The 20271-nt window shown below is 37.5% G+C and overlaps 1 protein-coding gene across 1 annotated transcript in view; it reads left to right on the top strand.

Annotated features, from left to right (window-relative positions):
* The first annotated feature begins 6386 nt into the window (after positions 1–6386).
* The window catches only part of DOCK10 (dedicator of cytokinesis 10), a 273934-nt gene continuing 260049 nt past the window's right edge, over positions 6387–20271 (top strand). The window contains exon 1 of the mRNA XM_027875937.1: positions 6387–6548. Within this exon, the coding sequence (XP_027731738.1) occupies positions 6387–6548 (162 nt within the window). The remainder of the gene's footprint in view (positions 6549–20271) is intronic.

Below are 20271 nucleotides of genomic sequence, written 5' to 3'. Positions count from 1 at the left end.
TATTATTATATAAATGTTAGCTACTAAATGGAAAGAATGACAACCACAAAAAATTGAAAATGTACGTTGCAAAATTACAAAGAATAAGCATGACCCCAAGAAGAGGTCTGATAAAACACCTCCCCCTTCATTTTCAAAGCTAGGGACCCATGGGTATGGAACATTGCATGTATTGTCAGATTTTTTTTTTAAGCGTTGGATAATTTTGCTGGCTTTTTCTCTTCTTTTCTTTTTAAATAAAAATTATATGGGATGGTTCTCTGAGGTGGAGAGGAGGAGGGATGACAGAGAAATTTAGGCAATGTAAAAACAAAAGATATCACTAAAATTTCACTGTAAAAAAGATATTGTTACCCTACTGCTCTCTTCCTCAGTTATTCCTAGAAAATAGAGAGAGAGAAGGGAAACTTTAGAGCCAGAATGTCAGATACATATCGAAAGGGCTTCATCTTGGGCCATATTTCATCAATAGTCTTCAGTCCTAGTGATCTCTCCTTCTCAAACCAATTTCTGATTTCTTTCTATAATCCTCAAACCTTGTCTAGAGGTCCTTGTTTTTCCAAACAAAAAAACAAAGGCAAGACCTGTTTCTTTTGTGCCAGTGCAAGTGAACAGACCCAAATGCTATCATATGATAGACTAGTAGGGAAAGGGATGCCAATCACTGTATGAGGGGGATTCCTTTGTTCACATGGTCTTGTGGAAACATCCAAATGCCAGTTTCCACAGAGGTACCACTCTACACTAACTGGTCTCACTGAGATGGGCAACTAAATCAAATCCAATCTAATCCAGTTCAGGTCAGGTCAATGAGTATTTATTAAGCTCCTATCATGTGCCTCTCACTTTGATAGGTTCTAGTACAAAGAAGATATGAAGCAGCTTTTCCCCTCAAGAAGCTTCCATCCTAATTAGGAAAACAGTGTACACATATAAGTAAACAAACACATATGTGCACATACACACAATGGACACATCAGGGGTACTCAGAGGAGCCAATGAGGCAGTAGATTGTCACGTACTTCACAGTAGCAATTTTTATTATCAGTCCCTTAGAAAGAGGTGGGGGGGAGAGTAGAAAAAAGGAGAAAAAAGAGAAATTTATATGAAAATTTTGTTGTTTATTTGAAAGAAATAGTAAGTTGTACATAGTGGATTCACAGTTTCATGTACAATCATCTTTTTATTGTACTATGTTATGGAAATACTTGTTTTATTCCATAAATAGAAGTTGAAAAGAAAGACAGAAGGGAACTTAACAAAAGAAAGAAAGAGGTGCAAAGGGAGTGCACATGGTGGCAGATAACCATCCTTCAGCCTGCCTGGTGACCAGGGCAGGGGTTTGGGGAGTCCTAGAGTCAGGCTGGTTATAGAAAGAGGCAGCATGTGCTTGTCCTCACCCAGATCAATTTCTCCCCAGGACTCTGAGGAGATGATCTCTCCCAGCCTGGGGAGAAAGTAAGTTAAGGAGGGTCTTTTTTCCTGAACTAGTGAAAGAGGTGTCCCTTTTTTTCAGGGACTGATAATGAAATCAATATCAACTTTGCTACTGTGAAGTGTGTGACAATTTCCTGCCCCATGGCTCCACTGACAATTCTAAAGATCTATCCATTGTGTGTATGTGTATATGTGTGCATGCATGTATTTATATGTGTACACATTGTTTCTCTAATTAGTATGCAAGCTCCTTGAGGAGAGGAACTGTTTTTATCTCTAGTCTGCCTGATAGCCCTTCTCTTTTGGTGGAGATCGCCAATGTAAGAATTGTCTTTGCTACTGGTTCATTAAGTTAACCCTTATTTCCTTTCTTTGGGCATCAGCAGATAAGAACAGGCTAGCATCCTCAGGGCTTCCTCTTGTGTATGACAGCCAAATCTGCTGATTATGACCCCTTGCTTTGTGTGGCTCTCACTTAGAATCTACTTCCTGGGATGATTCTTTATGCTAGAAATAAAGGGTGTTCCCTGCTGTCAACTGGAATGTGTTTGAATTGCTGCCAGTTACTCTAACTCAGCGATCTGTGCTATCACTTCCTCCTCTCTGAAAAAGAAAAGTCTTTCTAGTATAGCGGAGCCTCCTAGATTAGAGTGTCAGTGTGGCATGGTGGAAAGAGCCCCAGACTTGGAGACTGAAGACTCGGCTCTCAGTCCTGGCTTTGCCGTTCACTGTAACATTGATGACCTTGGGCAAAAGACTTTTCAGCAGTCTGGGTTTGAGCTTCCTTAGCTGTAAAAATGAGATGGTTAGATGATCTCAAAGGCTCTTTCCAGCTCAAAAACTCTGTTTTTCTGTTCTTCTGAGATTGCAATGAATACATTTTTATAGCCCTTGGGTGATTATGTATTTCTTTTTTAATTTGTTATTAAGTTATTTTTTACATTCTTTTTTAAAATTTGAGTTCCAAATTCTCTCCCTTCTTCCCCTTCCCCACCCATGGAGAATGTAAGCAATATGATATCAATTAGACATGTGATATCGTGCAAAATGTATTTCCACGTTCTCCATGTTGCCAAAAAAAGCAAGAAAAGTAAAGAAAGTGAAACACTTCTGCTTTAATTTCCACTCAGAATTCATCAATTCTCTCTGGAGGTGTACAGCATTTTTCGTGATGAGTCCTTTGGAATTGTCTTGGATTGTTGTTTAGATTAACTGAGTCTATCATGGTTGGTCATTGTTACAGTATTATTGTTAATGTGTATAATGATCTCCTGTTTCTGAGTGGTTTTATATTAAAAGAAAAGCCCAAGAAAATGCAAAAAATGGTTTCCTGAGGTCATTAAGGTCACAAAAATTTCTGTGTTTGACAGTAGTATTAAATACTTTTTATTATAACTTAAAATACAATTATCACCATGGATCTTAAACCAGTTTTTCAATGCCTCACTTAAATTTTTCCCCATGGGAGTTTCACAATACCACTTATGCCAGGAATGGTCAACAATTTGAACTCTTTTATTTTTTGGAGGGGGTGATATTTGTTTTCTATGCAGAAGATGAGCATTAAGATCCTAATTGTCTTCCCTTTGGTGTCTCTTCTATTAATTTAGCTTTTCTGAAAAGCAATAGCCATGATAATAATAGAATTCTCAAGAAATGAAATCTTTAGGAAAACAATTATACAACAAACGGCAACATACAAAGCCCTTCTATCTCCCATCTAGACTAATTGTGAGTTCCTTACAGGCCAAGGGAGAGTTTATGAAAATAGTATCTGTGTGGGCTGGGACATCTTAGTCACCTCCCCAAAAGACTTTGGTAACTACCAAAATAACTAACTGCAAAAGCCAGCGTAAAAGGTTAGCCAAATTCAGAAGGAAGTGGGCTGGGAATGGAGTTTGGAATGTGAGTCGGTCCCAAAGCTGCCAAGCATATGGTGTGTGTGGCCAACGGGTCTCCTTTAGCTCTGCAACAGACAGGACTGGTGAAATAGATAAGCAATCCTAACAACAGCACAGGAGATCCTATTTGGTATGGCTATTTTCTAGAGGTACACACCTGGGAAGAGAAGGAGAACCAGGAGGCATACTTGTTGTTGAATGGCAACAAATATATTTTTAAATTATATATTGAGACTTTAAATATATGGATGAAAATGTCTCTGGTGGCTACAGATGTGTAAGCACGTTTTTGTTTTGTTTTGGTCTATAGCTGTGATTTTATAGAGAACTTCTAGGGAAGGAAATCTTTCCACAATACATCTAATTACTTTATAGACATAGAGAGTTTTCTGGAACACTGAAAGGAAAAGTAACTTGCTTAGGGTCACACAGCTACTCGTGTCAGAGGCAAAACTTGAGTCCAGATCTGACTCTAAGGCTAGCCTTCTACATACTATGCCATGCCACCTCTCTTATGAATATGTATATATGTAAAATATCAAAAGCAAAAGTATATATGTTTACACATATGTTAATAAGTGCAATATAAATGTATATGCCAGTGTATGAACCTGACAGATAGAGATAAACAGAAATAGAAATGACAGAAATAGAGATTGACATAGGTATGTGATTTCCTTGGTAGAGGGAACTTCCAATGAGAAAACTTTCTCTCCCCATGTTGTTGTTCAGGCTTTTTCAGTGGCGTCTGACTTTCTGTGACCCCGTGTAGAGTTTTCTTGGCAGAGATATTGGAGTGGTTTTCTATTTCCTTCTCCAGTCCATTTTACAGATGAGGAACTGAGATGAAGAAGGTTGAGTGACTTGCCCAGAGTCACACAGCTAATAAGTGTCTGAGGATAGATTTGAACTCACAAAGCTGAGTCTTCCTGACTCTAGGCCTGGCACTATATCCACTGTACCATCTAGCGGTCCAATGTAGATCGACACATGTTTTGCCACATTAGAGAGCTATCTGGGGCATTGAGAGGTAAGAGATTTGATGAAGTTCACGCAGTCAGTATGTCAGAGATAGGACTGACTGTTCAGGTCTGTCTAACTCTGAGTCCAGCTCTCTCTATCCATGATGCCTGAGTATATGTATGTGTGTAGGTATGCATGTATATATATATGTATATATATACATATAATTGTATGTGTATATATGAGGTATGTGTATGTTTCTATGTATGTCTGTGTATGTATGTACATATATATGCATGTGTACATTTATTAATATGTGTAAATTCATTTGTATAATATACGTCAGGCTTGCTATGGGGCATCCTCGGTGCTCTGAAATACAAGTGGTTTAGATGAACACCAAGATTCTCTGAGAACTCCCTACGGGAGCTAGCCTAGCATTTGCCAGCAGTGTAAAGGTTTTTCTTCTACTTTTTCCAGGGCAGAATAAGTTTGCTCAAAACAGACAGAGACAAAAAAAAAATACTGGCAGCAAGTGCTTAATGTCTCAGAGAATGTTTTCCTTCTCTGGCAAGCATACCCATGAGCATTATACTGTGTTGTGACAAATTAGCGAGCAATTAATGCCTAATCAAGTACAGCACAAGATGGTCTCATGGAAGAGGCAGCACGTTTTAGGGCTGTACCTCAAGCTGTACCTCAAGTAGAATGGACCTTTTCCCAAAGTTCATATAGCAGTATCCACTTGGAAGAGAAATTTGTGTAGATCAAAGGCAGTTTTCATTTTTTTTGTCTTTCTATTGTACAGTGACTGGAAGATATTGGGTCCTGCTTGAAGAATTGAATTGAATTGAGCTGCCTATATCAAAAATAAAAACAAAATCTTTCTCCTCGTTCCACTTTCCTTGATGCTCAGATAGTCACGTTGGAAAGTCAAGCTAAAAAAAAAGTGCCTAATATTGAAAATCCTATTGGGGAATTCTTACCTTTCCTTGCATGTAAGCAAAATCCATTTTCTGTGAGATATTTTTAGTGCAAACTTCCTCTGATGCCTTATTATCTTACAGTGTGCCATTAGGTCTTGAGACCATTCCAAGAAGGTCACGTGATTTCTAAGCATCTCTTTAACTGCCTTCTGAGTGACTAGTCTGACTGGAGTCAGAGTACAAAGCTGTTAACTACCAAGGGCTTGGAGTCTCTGTCCCTCTGCCTGGAACACTTAGAGTTGGGACCTGAAGGTGCTTTTAGAGTTACCTTTCCTGAGAGGTCACTTCATTTAGCTCAATCCCTGATCTCATTAGTAGAGAGCCTTTTTGATCTCTCTGCCCTCTCCCCCACCCCGGGTTGATATAAAAATGTATTAGTCTGCAAAACTGCATGTGTGGGAACAGAACAACCATTTCATTGAGAGGCCGTGTTAGTGAGGATTTCTTCTGGGGATTGGGTGCATGCTTTCTGCAGCTGTCCTGATTTGGAAGGCTCTGTGCCTCAGATGACACCACTGAATTACCCAAACTTATGTCATGTGCAAAGTGCATCCTTTTAATTACTTAATAAGTGGAGGTGTAGCAAAGGTTACTTTTGGAAATGTATTTTTTTTTCAATTTAATATTTCTACTCTTGTCCTCAATGCCAATCTTATTGCTGGTATCAATACTTCTCACTGTTCTATTCACATTTGTTAGCTTGGAGCTAGACTCTTATGTTGTTTTATTTATATTATATCTGAGTGGGAGGGGAGAAGATTGTAATATGTTGACATCCATGAACCTGAGACTTACAGGCCATCTCCATAATGTACAGGAAGCCTAGTCTCCCGAGTGAGTTGAGGAAACACTCTCCCAGCAAAACACACTCATATTTCTGAGTGTGTCTCATTTCAGTGGATCAAATCTTTCCTATCTCTGCATCCAAGCTACTCAGTTGTGATCAGATGATCAGGACCCAAAGAAGCGATTGGAGAGCTGGCTGGCTGCAGCTGCAATGTAGGCTGTTTGCAGGGACAAGGAGCCACTGTTTTGGTTTTTTTTTTTTTCAAACATAGCATAAACATAGAAGTTATTTTGTAAGCTCCAGGATGCAGCAATGGGCTGCGCTGCCAGTATTGTTCTGTTACAAGCCTTTCGTTCTGTGGTACAGAGGAACTGTCCACACATTTGTCGGCGACACCAGGAAGAGCCATCACATGAAATTCTGCCTCTGGATAGTGAGGACGAAATGAGCAGACCCAGGACCCTCATCGTCATGGTAGAGTATACTTCACTCTTTAGCTCCAGGTCACTGAATTTGTTCCTGTCTATGGGATACATAGTTGGAGTTGCTTCTGTATTGTTTTGGTTTGGTTTGGTTTTCTATAGATGCAGAAGTATGGGCTGGATGATTGGCTCCTGTGAATGAGTGTTTGAGTAGTCTCCAGAAAACTCTTATTCAACACAGCTGAGATTTGTCTGTTACCCAATTAGATTATACCTGTGGACTATTAGAAACTCTCCTCAGTTTAGCTTTCTAAAACCCGAGCTTAGCTGTCATTCAGAAAAGGCATTTCAGAGTGAGGATTAATTGAATGCTTTTTATTTTATGCTTCAAGTTTTAAGGAATAGATAAATACTTAGTGATTTGTGTTTCCACAATGTAAAAGCCTGAATGTGGTCAGTTTTATCATTAGGTTTCTGCAGCATAGCTTCAAATGGGTTTTTAATTCTGATTTGGTGGCAAAAAAAAAAACCAAACCTATACACATCTTTTTTTTTTCCTTTTTAATCATAGGAGTGTTTTCAGAATAAGGGATGGATCTTTTAGTAAAATAGTAATCAAACTTCTTAGTTATTGATCCTTGATCCACTTTTGGGGAAATTGTCTTTAGAATAGACTTTCTTTCAGATATACTACTAGACAGTTGTTCCTTGTCACCTGTTAAATGCTATCTCCTCTCTGCTTCAAATTCCTTAACATTCTCTTTGGTGTGAATTGTGGGACAAGGAGTCTTTTCTTCTAAGTTTCTTTCTGATGAAGGAGACATAATCTACAATTTGCTTAGTCACTGAAATTCCACACCAGGATGTAGGCACTGTGTTAAAGTTTCCAAAATTTGGGGAAAATATTGAAGTCTGGGTGGCTTTGTATAGTAGACATTTTTTCTTCTCATATATCAAATCTGTGTCTAATAGTGAATGAAAAATCCCTGTTTGCCCAGAATTCTTTAGTTGAAAGTGTTTTTCACTTGGCTTGTGCCTCTGAATGGCTGATTATTATACAACATAACCCAACCATTTCTTCAAATCAGTCTGATTTCTAACATGTATATGATTTAAAAAGAAAACACCTAAGTCTTTTCTGTACTCACTCCTGCTTCTTAGGTGGCTAAGATAGCTCTGCCAACATAAATTGATTTCACACTGATAACTTCAAACTTGAGGCAGGTTATATCAGTGAAGTCCTCTGAAGGTTGATAAGTAATATATGGCAGTTTAGGTCACTCAGAGGCATGCATACATTTGTTCCACAAATCCTGCTTTAAACCTGATAATAATAGGATGAACTTTGTCTATTCCCACAGGGTTTGTAGCTCCAACTTGTTATGTCTGTCACCTGAACAATGAGCCTTTTGTTCTCCCTCGTTGTTGTTGTTGTTGTTGTTGTTGTTGTTGTTGTTGTTGTTGTTGTTATTTTTGTTGTACTAATTAAATCAACCGTAAAAATCAACGATAAAATGATAAAAAAAAAAATCAAACAGCATACAATGTGAAAAACCATCCAAGCCCCTTGGTCTTGCTAAAATAAGAAAAAAATTCAAACATAACAAGGAAACGCATTAGGAAAATTGGCAGCTCTCCTAAAGAAAATACTTCTCGTGACAGAATTTTAAAGAGAAGAAAGAAACTTTGTAAATCTACTCTAAATTCAGTTCAACAAATATTTATCAGTGCCTGCTGTGTTTAAGGCACTTTGCTAGGGATTGTAGCTAAAAGATAAAAAACTACATAGTCCTTCCTTCAGGAAACTTACAGTCTACTGCTCAGGGGCAGGGAACCTTAAAGACACAGTTAAATACTATACAAAAAGAGGAATAGAAGAACAGCAATCAATCCATCAACTACTTATTTTTTTTTAAAACCACCATGTGCTAGGCACAATATTGGACTTGGTTATACAAAGACCAAAAAAATGGAAAAAAAAAACTCTTACTCTCAAAGAGCTTAGATTCTATTAGAGGAGATGTCTTATAAAATATATAGATTAAATATAAAATAGATACTCTATAATTTGTTGCAGGGATGGTGAGAAAAGGTGGGCACTGGCAGTCAGGGAGTAGAGGAGGTCAGGCAAGCCATCAAGTAAAAGAAGGTTTTGAGCTGAGTATTAAAGAAAGTGAAGGATTCTGTGAGGCAGAGATAGATAGGGAGTACATTCCATGCATGAAGGATGACTAGTACAAAGGCATTGAGGTAGGAGATTGAGTAACAATACATGTAAGTAATAGAGAGAAGTCCATTTCATTTTTGTTACAGAATGAGAGAAGAAAAGCAGTGCATAACATGGCTGGAAGGAGAGGTTAGAGCCAATTTGTGAAAGGCTTGAAAACATAAGTATAAACAGAGAAGTTTAAACATGATCCTAGATGAAATAATATGCCACTGAATAGGGGAGTAGGGGAGTGGAGTAGGGGAGAGACTTGGTCAGATTTGCACTTAAGGAAGCACACAATATTAAGTATGTTTATGATAATATGAGAAAAAGGGAGAGGACACTATCAACTAGGGGAATCAGGAAAAGATTTCCTTAGGAGATGGTACATGATCCTTGAAAGAAGCTAAGGATGCTATAATGAAACACCCTTCCTTCCTCTCTGTTAAGTAGTAGTAGATTTCAGGTGCAGAAAGTTGACTACATTGTCAGAAGTTGCTATCAGGTGGTTTTCCTTAAATGTTTTTCTTTGTTATAAGGGAAGGTTCAATGAGGGGACAGTTCCTGGGAAGTGAATGTGCTGTTTAAAAGAAAAACCTCAACAAAGCATTTTTAATAATGAAGTGTGCCAAGAAAATGAAGTAATGGAAAAGAAAAAGCTTTGAGTTTTGATCCCTAGTTATCGCAAATGAAAATCCTTATTTGGCTTGTGATACTTTTCATCTATGCAGCAAAAATCTTTTCTTGCTGTATTAAAACTAGAGTATCTGATGAGGGCATTAAATGTGTTATTATTATCAGAAAAATGCATTAGAACTTTGCTGGGTGCTAGATAAAATGAGTTAAGCATATATAGTCTCTACCCTCTAGAAACTGACAATCTAAAACTAAAGTCTTCATCATTCCTCAACAAAACAGTTGTCCATCTTAACTTCCTTATTTCAGGTAATGGAACCAACCTTCTTCTAGTGACCAAGACTTGAAGCATCTTTGATTCCCATTTCTCCTCCCCTATCCCACACAATATCCAACCAGTTACTAGGTCTTGTGGATTTGTCTTTGATGATGCTTATGGAATCTATCACTTTATAGTCACTCTGACTGACTTACTCAGGTTCAAGACTTTCTTATCTATAGCCCAGCTCTGACTGGTCTCTTTGTCACCAGTCTCTCTCTAGCCCTTCCTGAACACTGTCTCCAGTGAAGTATTCTTAAAACACTTCTCTAATTATATCATTTCCCTGATTAAAAAAAAACAATCTTCAATGGCCCCCTAATGCCTTCAGGATAAAGTTAGAAGTTCTAAGTTTGAATACCAAGCTTAGGATTCAGGCTAAGGAACAGGCTTCTCCAAGCTTACTAACCGTAATTCACCTTCGTGTGCCCTTAGCACCAACCACCTGCTTTACTCACTGAATCCATCTTTCATTTTCTTACTGTCATGCTCTTTATCTTACTATTTACTTCAGTCTAAAATGTACTTTTTCATGCCTTACCACCTACCCAGATCATATTCATCATTCACCATCTAGCTCAAGTCTGGATTTCTTAGTATAATTTTCCCTGGACCATCTCTCTCCTCTGAATCCTAGAGCCCTCAAGATCATAGGATTTAGAGCTGGAGGGGTCTTTGTAGATAATTTAGCCCAAACTCCTCATTTTACAAATGAGGAAACTGAGAAATAGCTTACTCTTACTCCAACCCAATTTTTATCCACTCATTCATCCATTCATTCATCCATCCAACAAATATTTATTAAGCATACACAATGTGCCCTGAACTGGGCTAGGTGTCAACTTAACTGTTAGTAATTTGCCTGTTCCATTTACTTTCCCACCAATATTTATTGCTGTCTTTGTTATTTGACTCTTACAATGATGGTTAACAGCTTATGATTAAGCTGTGGGTCCCCAAGTAGATTTTTGCCCTCTGGAGGGTTGAAAATCTTTGCATTCATCTCCTGCCATGTTAATCATGGTAACTGCTTAGTAAAAACCTGGTCAAATCAAAATTCTTTTTATCCTTCACAGGATGTCCCTCACATGGTGTCCTGTGCATAGTAGGTCCTCAATAAATGTGTCAATCTGAATTGATTTAAGTTGATGACATTGACATGACCAGATACAATCAACTCAGTTGCTGATTGAGCTTATCATCTACAATGTACTGAGGCAAATTGGGAAAGCAGAAAGCCCTTCTGATCAGCTCAAGTAGTTGCCACATTCATGTATCCATACACAATCTGACAGCCAAATCAAGGTCCCCTAGATGCATAGTGGACTGTGGGTTGAGAGGATTCTAGCCCCCAGGGAGGGCTGTTGGCTAACTGTCTAGGGAGTTTCCTAAATGCAGGGATCTTTGCAGTACCCTCCCTTTGAGCTGTTTAGATTAAAACAGAACTGCTTTGCTGGAAATCATGGTATGTCAGTGGAGGGGACTCTAATGTTTCTCAGTCTAGCCCTATCATTTTACAGTTAAGGAAACTGAAATGGAATACACAACAATTTAAAACTTTCCTACTGAAAATATTGAAGGTATGCCTAACTCAGTGGACCAAGATGTGGAAGTCAGTAAGACCCAAATTTAAATCTTGTCTTAGTCACTTACCAACTGTGTGACCCAGGGCAAGTACTTAATCTCTCTCAATCTCAGATTCTTCATATGTAAAATTGGTATAATATTAATACCTACTGAGAAGATTATTGTGAGAATCAAATGAGATATATGTAAAGTACTTTGCAAACCTTTAAGTGCTATATACTTTGGTTATTCATTATAAGATTAAAATCCCTTTGAACAAAGCTTTTGCCTTGTTAAACAACCTTTCAGAGATACTGGGTGCTAATGACTGCCTCCAAGTATTATCTTATTTAGGAATTCTTTGGTGGCCCCAGAGCGCCAGCAAGTATAATTTGTTGCCTTCCAGAAGAATTACATTCCCTCATTGTCCTTAAAAGGTCTTGGATCAGATTCTCTAATGCACAAAGTGAATGGCCAACCCTAGGAGTAGGGAATTTGGCCCCTGGGACATATTCTCAGAAATGAGATTTCCTCCAGGTAACCATCTGTCACCTAGCTTGCTCAGTTCTTTCAGGAGAACTGTTGAGCCCAAATATCACAACTTGCCAGGAGTATAATGAAAAGAAAACTGAGCTAGGAGTCAGGAGACCTAGAGCACCTTAATCCCTTCCTAATTGTTACCCTCATGTAAAACATGAGCACTGATAACCTCTTCTTGGCAAAGTGCATTGAGAGTATTGGATAATGCAAGGTAGTTAGTGAAGCTCATGCATTGTTTATGGAAACAGAAATGTATCTCCATCTTCGAAGGTTATATAGTTACATTGGCAGAGGTTGGTTTTCAAATACGTCACATTCAATAAGGACAGGAATAGAAAGGAGCCCATAAAATAATGTAATAGGATCATAATGATGTAGGGAAATAAAATCACCCCCTCTTTTCTGTGTCTTTATTTAATAATTAATTATACTAAGTTAACAAAGCTTTACTAACAAGGGAAATGAACATGATTTGCTGTGTCCTCAATTATTTTCATACTGTATTGAGCCAACATTGCTCAGATTTTTACTTAACATTCCTATTTTCATTTTCTTACTTTGAATAGACATAATTTTTCACTTAGAAAAAAACCCTGTTTAATAAAATATCCCTGCCAGTGTTACTTTTTTTTTCTAAATTATCTACCACGTAGATGGGTCAGGTTGATGAATGAAGATTAAGAAAAATTATAGAATTAGTTCCCCACCCCCACTTTGGAGATTTGAGCAGAATCCCAAGTTTACGTTAAAATAATAATGACTTTGACTACTCCCCTCTCCATTGTTAACAAGAATAATTTGTTGTAATTCAGTGCCTTCTGTTTGTGTGGCACATGCTGGGTGCTGGGGATACAGTGACAAAAATGAAACATTTCCTGTTCCCTGTAAATATTCCCTGTAAGTTCCTTCAAGGAACTTATATTCTACTCAACAGAGGTACTGGGTTTAGCAGTACAATTCTTCATTTTCTGGTGCTTGGGAAGTTCAGAGTACATACCACATAATTTCTGAAGTAATAATCTTTCGCTTTCTGAAATTTACCAAGTTTTTACAAAATCAGAGGTGATATAGGAGTAGAGGAATAAGATAAATGTAAAAAGAAGAAGAAAAAGATTATAATTGCATGAAAACCCTGAAAATGAAATAGAGACAGAGAAGTTGAAAAGATTACTTCCTTCACTCAATAACACTGGTGTGATCATTTGGTTTCCGGAAGATAATTGGAGGGGCCAGTAGAGGTGGGAGTAGGGAGGTCATATACCAAAGTTGATCAGTAACTTTTTGTGTTCACAGCTGAAAGGCATTTGTAAAGTTGAAATAACCAAGCTGGTTGTAAACATGAAGGAAACCCATCACTGCATTGTTTCTTGTTGTACAGATTACGGTATGGCACCGGCTAAATCCTATGCATCCCCCCTCCCCCAAAGCTAATCATTTAGAGAAAAGTGATATCACACATTAGCTTATAAGATGGGTTTTAATCTTACCCCCTAGCACTTTGATGCTCCAATGGAGTGATGTTTTTATGAGAAATAAATGAATTTAATATCCATTGAGCTTACCAAGAGTGTTTTCAGGGGAGAAATGAATAAGAATTACTGTCATTTTTCTACCACTTTAAGAGGATCATTTGAATGAGCTGCATGGTTATTTCTGCCACCTACACAGTATTTTTAATGAAGTTGTTTAATTGAGAGCTGAGATAAACATGAAAAATTTCCCCCTACTGGAATCATTTTGCATAAGATGTTTAATTTGGGAAAAATACTTTATTCTTTATTCTGTAAGACCAGTCTCATAAAGTGAAAGGAAAACAGACATTCAATCAGACATGCTGATCTGGAGAGTTTAGACAAGTTTGTTGAGACCAAACAATTTAAGTCTCAAATAAGAATCCTTTTCCCTTAAATATTTTGATTGGCAAGTCACCTAAACTTAGCATATTAGTCATAGATGATTTTGGACTGAGAGAGCCTAGTAGAGGGTGTCTAGATGGCCAGACTTGGGATCAGAGAGACTGGTTCAATTCCTAACTTTGGAATATCCTGATTCTGTGGCCATGGGCAAGTGTCAATCTCTTGTGGTCTCAATTAACCTCTCTAAGTTGCAGACAGATGCTGATCTCCATCAGAGGAGAGTATCTATACTGAGGCTTCCCCATAATTATAAAATCAAAGACCCAGGAAAAAATAACAACAACAACAAAAACTTCTGCAGGGTAGAACTCCATCTGTACAAAATGTCCTTATTAATTCAAGTTAAACTTTCAAATTTTATATTGTTTTCCTATGGAGAAGGCAAAAAATCTATTTCACTCTTCTTGGATATGCTTAGGAAAATGAATTGACCTTTTCCAATGGAGTTTAATTTGTGCCCATTTGTTGATATTAGAGTGGGGAAATGGAAATTCAAGTCAGCAAATTCAATGTGATGTTAAAATAATATCAAAAAGGACAGATATTCCTTTATTCTAGCAAATACTCCTAAAAGGGATTTCATTGAGCCAATTATGAATTTACTCTTCCTTCATAGATCCTAATTGCCACTCCTTGAAAACTTAATATTTTGGCTTCTTTCTGTTTTCCTTTCTCTTTTATAGGAAAGTCCCTTTAATTCAATCAAGACTTTAGAGTTAGAAATTCGGTGATGAAAGTAGAAACCAGTTTACATTAGAAAAAAAAACATTTTACAAATGAAAAAGTTCTATGTAAATGTGACCTGCTGTTATTATTAATGTATAAATTTACTCAATACATTCTAATTTGCAGTGTTTTAAAATACATTTTATTTACAGTAACTATATTTCCAAATATTTTGTGCCAGAGATCCATCACTTACGACAATTTTTTTTGAAAAACAGTTCAGCAAAACTAATACATTGAAAGTTCTGATATCATGTATAGTGATCCATACCCTTTAGTTCTCCACATCTGTGAAGAATGTGGGGAAGTAGCTTCTCACAACTCTTCTCTAGGGCCAAGCTTGGTCTTTATAATTTCGTAGGATTCATTTTCAGTCCTTATTTTGTTCTTCTTTCATATCCCATTGGCAAGTAGGAAACCAAGTCATGGTTCAGTATTTAGGGTGCTAGACTTGGAGTTAGGAAGATGTGAGTTTAAATATCACCTCAAAAACTAATTGTTTTACCCTGCACAAGCTACTTAAATCTCTCTTTCCCTCAGTTTGCTCATCTGTAAAATGGACATAATAAAAGCACCTACCTGACAGAGTTGTTGTCACGATGATATAATATATGTGAAGTAATTGGCAAGCCTTAAATTGCTATAAAAATGCTAGCTACTATTATTATATTGTTTTCCTGGCCCTGCTCACTTCCCTTTCTACTAGTTCACAGATTTTTCCCATGCTTCTGCATTCATCATATTCTTGATTTCTTGCAGCACAGTAATAAGAGCCATTATATTCATGTACCACATTTGTTTAGCCATTCCTCAATCCGTTGGCATCTACTTTGTTTCCATCCCTTTGCTACTTTAAGAAATGCAGATATAAATATTTTGGAGTCTCTTCTTACTCTAATACATCCTTCAACTACACTACCGCTGCCAAAGTGATTTTCCTAAATCACAGGTCTGACAATGTCACTCTTTAATTCAGTAAATTCCAATGGCTCCTTATTGCCTCCAGAATTACATACAAAAGGCCATGTTTATCATTTAAAGCTTTTCACAGCTTGGTCCCTTCCTACCTTACCAGTCTTGATAAGCTTTACTCCCCTCCACATCCAATGTGATCCATTTACACAGACTTAATTGTTGTTCCTCACAATCCACCTCCCATCTCTCTGCCTTTGCACTGCCTGCTCCCCATGCCTAGACTATTTTCCCTCTTCACTCCTCTGCTCCTAGATCACCTGGCTTCCTTCAGGACTCAGCTCAAATCCCAACTTCTTTAAGAGTCCTTTCTTTGTTCTCCATCCTCCTCATCCCCAACTCCTACTGCTTTCCTTCTGATATTACCTTCCATCTACTCCTTATACATCTTACATGGACATAATTATTTGCATGTTATCTCTCTCATTAAAATGTAATTTTCTTATAATGAGCAAGATGTTCTCAAAAAACTCAGAAAGACTCACATGAATTGATGCAAAATGAATTGAGCAGAACCAGAACATTGAACATAGTAACAGCAATATTGTATGACGATCTACTATGAATAACTTAGCTATTCTCAGCAAAACAATGATCCAAGACAATTCTGCAGGACTTATGATGAAAGGTGCTGTACATCTCCAGAGAAAGAACCTATAGAGCCTGAATGCAGATCAAAGTACTTTTTCTTTATTTTCTTGGATTTATTTTTTGTCTTTGTTTTCTTTCACAGAATGACTTACATAGAAATGTGTTTTGCATGACTACATATGTATAACCTAAGTAAAATTGCTTGCCTTTTCAGTGAGGGGGAGAAGGGAGGAAAAGGAGAGAATTTGGAACTCAAAATTTAAAAAAAAATGTTAAAATTGTTTTTACGTGTAATTGGGGAAAATATTAAATAATAAAAAAGTGGGTTTCTTGAGGGCAGGGATCATGAATTTTTATGCCTTTCTTTGTGTCTCCATCTGACTAGCCAGGCACCGTGCTAAGTGCTGGGGATGGAAATACAAATAAAAACAAAGACTGACCCTGCCCTCGTGGAGTTTACAATCTAATGAGGGAATAGAGCACACAGAAAGGGGAGAAAGGTGGAAGAAGGGAGAAGGAAAGGTATCTACCATGGGATAGAAGGGCATGAAGGAGAGGGCCAAAGAAGTCCCCAACCAATGTAGCAGGTGCTAAATGAGAGCACATGGCAACACAGTAATCACTTAATAAATTCATGTTGACAGAATTCCAAAATCCTTTCCAGAGATGCTGCATCAACTCACAATTTCACCAATAGTCTTTCCAGTCTTTCTTGTCTTTCCATAACCCCTCCAATATTGACTATTCCTATTTTTAGTACCATTGTCATTTTGGTGATTATGCAGTCAAACCTCAGATGTTTTTATCCACATTTCTCTTATTGGTAACTTGGAGCAATGTTTCATATGACTGTTAACTGTTTGTAGTTCTTCTTTTGAGAATGATTTGTCATATCCTTTGTCTACTTTTCTATGTCAGTAATCCACAAAGTACCTAAGTACTGCAATCCCATATTATGAGATGAAGAATCAGAAAGGTAGATGTAGACACACAATCTTGCAAACCAACCAACAGCAGAATTCATTGTAGGCTATGACTACATAGCATAGACTACTATGACTATATTCATTCATTCTGTGAAATGTGTACTATCTGATTGCTTATTTCAATATTATTTTTAAGATATTTTTGTGTATTTCCCATATCCAAGGCAACATGCTAGACATTTGCTTTAATTTATAATCATAGAAAGTTGCCTATAGCACATAAAAATTAAGTGACTTCTTCAAGGTAACCCAGGCAGTCTGCTTCAGAAGTATAACTTGAACTTGTTTCTTCCTGACTCCAAGGTTGGCCCTTTATTTAGTATGCCATGCAGCCTCCCTGAGAATGTCTCGTTTATAATCTGTAAGGATTATAATATACGTGTTATAACTTCCTCTCTCCACCATAATGTAAGCTTCCTGAAGGCAGGGACTTTTTTCTTTATATATATTTACTGCATAGTAAATGCTTAATCAATCTTTTTTTGAATTGGAATTAAAGTTAAGCTTGATATAAATAGGATTGTCCAAAAGTAGAATATGCTGCCTCGGGACAAAGTCACGAGGAAGCAAACCTCAGATCTAAGCTAGACAGATTCCAGAAGATATTTGAAAAATAATGATTGCAAATAGATCTCCTAGGTGCCCAGAATGGTTCACCATTCACTGAAGGTCTTTGTACCATGATTAGATTACCCTTGGTATGGTCTATTGTAGAGAATAAGGTTTGGACTAGATTGCCACTGAGGTCCCTTCCAACTCTGACATTCTGGGACATTATGACTTTAACATCTAGTAAGTATTAGATTTTTTTTCAGATAAAAGGATTCTCTGAATTCTACTTGAGACAGTAGGCATATTCCTCAGTTGTTCATCAAGACAGTTGGTTCACTTCCATTTTTCAAAGAAAGTTATTCTCTCCCATTCACAGCATGAAGATAATTACTGTTTTATACTGGTATCACAGAAATTAAGGTGGTAACTTCAATAAGTGGCAATGCAGTTTGTATGGAATTGTTTGTAATGCTTTATAAAAGTGGATTTTGGGCATAGTTGGCTATTCTAGCTTCCTGCAGCTAAGGTAACAACAGAAGAAGACTATTAAGTCCAAGGTACATGGGGTGAATAAGTGTCATTAAAGAAATGAATCTAAATAAGAAAAGCATTGAACCAAAAGATATTGCAAAAATGGAGGCTGTGGGGAGAGATAAACAGAGAAAAAAGACAGTCTGAAACAGGAATCAAAAGGCAGAGAGAGTTACAAGCAAAGAAGGAGCTCTTGGAGAGGAAAGGGAAGTGGACTGTGAAATACTTTTACCATTTGTTTCAAATCAGATCAGGCATGCTGCTCTTCAAAGATCCTTCTGTAATGATGTTTTTAACCAACTTCCCTTTGTGCTTGGCGAACACCATGTGACATTTCAATTTCAATCTGTGTTATTACTTTTCTATGCTTGTTTTTCTTCTATGCTTGCAAATATCAGGTCCTTTCAAAAGAGGTGTTCTATCACTTCCCTTTCACCCTCCCCCCATTTTAAGCTAGGGATATTTAAAAGAAAACAATCAGCCTTGATTTAAGGATCTTTCCAAAGTAAATAAACAAATAAATAAAAATCTCTGCCACTTCCCTTGATTAACTCAGAAAGCAGAATGGAACATGACAAATCCACCCCTGATGTTTCTGAAGCAAGTACTTTCTGGGTACATAGTCAATCTCTGGGGGCTGCACTGATAGGCAGGCCAGGGAAAACTTCTGCTATTGATTTTGAATGACAGGCATGTGAAACAGAGACCATGTCATCTTCCTTGGTTTTCCTGTCTTTGCCCTTTCCCCATGGCCAATTTGGTTTTTTTTGTTTGTTTTTTGTTCGTTTGTTTTTGTTTTTTGTTTTTTGTTTTCTTAAGTGAGGCAATCCAGGTTAAGTGACTTGCCCAGGTCACACAGCTAATAGTGTCAAGTGTTTGGTCTGAGGCCGGATTTGAACTCAGGTCCTCCTGACTTCAGGGCCGGTGCTCTATCCATTGCACCACCTAGCTGCCCCTCCCATGGCCAATTTGAATGAAAAGCTAAAAATTTGGTTTTGGCAAATAGCACCATCACAGGAGTCTTCAATTTAAAAGAGAGTAGAAACAGATTGTCAATATGTCTCTTCTTTTAAATGGGGTTCAATTCAAATAGACAGTATTTATTGTAATTGATGGTGATTATAATGGTGGTGGTGGTGGTGGTGATTGGTGATGATGGTGACAATTTACTTTAAAGCTATTCTAAAGGGTCCATATTTTGGTCTAAAATTATCTTCATCTTTTGGATTGGCATCAGAGATTAAGAGCTAAAAGGGACCTCAAAGGCATCCAGCCCTCTTTGCCTAATTTTGCAGATGAGGAAACTGAAATACAGAAATGTCCGTGGGATCCCAGGATTATTGATCACAGATTTAGAGCTGGACATGAATGACCTTAGAAGATGGCTAGTTCAACTCCCTTATTTTACAGACAGGAAAACAGGTGGCTCAGCAAGCTTAAATGACTGGTTAAGTGATTCCCTCAACAACTCATAGGTAGCAAGAGACAGAGCTAGGATCTGAACCTTTGACTCTAAATTTAATACTTGTTCTATTGTACTATGATGCCCACAGTGGGAAGAAATGTCCATATTATTTACAAAAATATATGGTTTCCCAGAAGTCTTAGTGCTGTTTTAAGCTCTTTGATTTAAAATGGCACTAAGACTTGGGGAGACCCTGGACAACCATGGTTCATCTAATGCATTCCCTCATTTTGTAGATAAGGAAACTGAGGCACAGAGAGGTTTATTGTTTTGCTCATGCTCACACAGCTATTCATACTGTAGGTGTCCACATAGTAGAGGAGACCTGGTGGTCGTGAATACTAGCCAAGATACTTCAAATCTATAACAACATAAAAGCCTGCCAGTTCCTTTCTATTGGATTCTTCCATAATTGTTAGTTCAGTATTTTAATTCTTTGATCAATCCTTGACCTCAATGGTGTGATTCTTCTCTCCTTCAGTGCAGATTGTGACACATTCATGCCTTCTTATCCTGTGTGATTTTGGTCCTTGTTTCAAAGGATCCCCCCACTATGGATTCACTCATTGTTTAAGAGCTACTATTCTAGGTCCTTATATTTTCAAAGAATCTCAATAGAGCTCACTGGCTGTCCACCAAGTATGCCTTACTCTTGCCTTTTGACTGGTCTGCTTCCTTTTCCAATCATTTGCTTCCTCAATTATACACAAATACACACACACAAACACACACACACACACACACACACACACACACACACACACAC

Source organism: Vombatus ursinus, unplaced genomic scaffold (assembly GCF_900497805.2).
Source record: "Vombatus ursinus unplaced genomic scaffold, bare-nosed wombat genome assembly UNPS02014810.1, whole genome shotgun sequence".
Taxonomy (NCBI): domain Eukaryota; kingdom Metazoa; phylum Chordata; class Mammalia; order Diprotodontia; family Vombatidae; genus Vombatus; species Vombatus ursinus.
The sequence above is the reverse complement of the archived record's forward strand: the minus strand, read 5'-3'. Positions and strand labels throughout refer to the sequence as shown.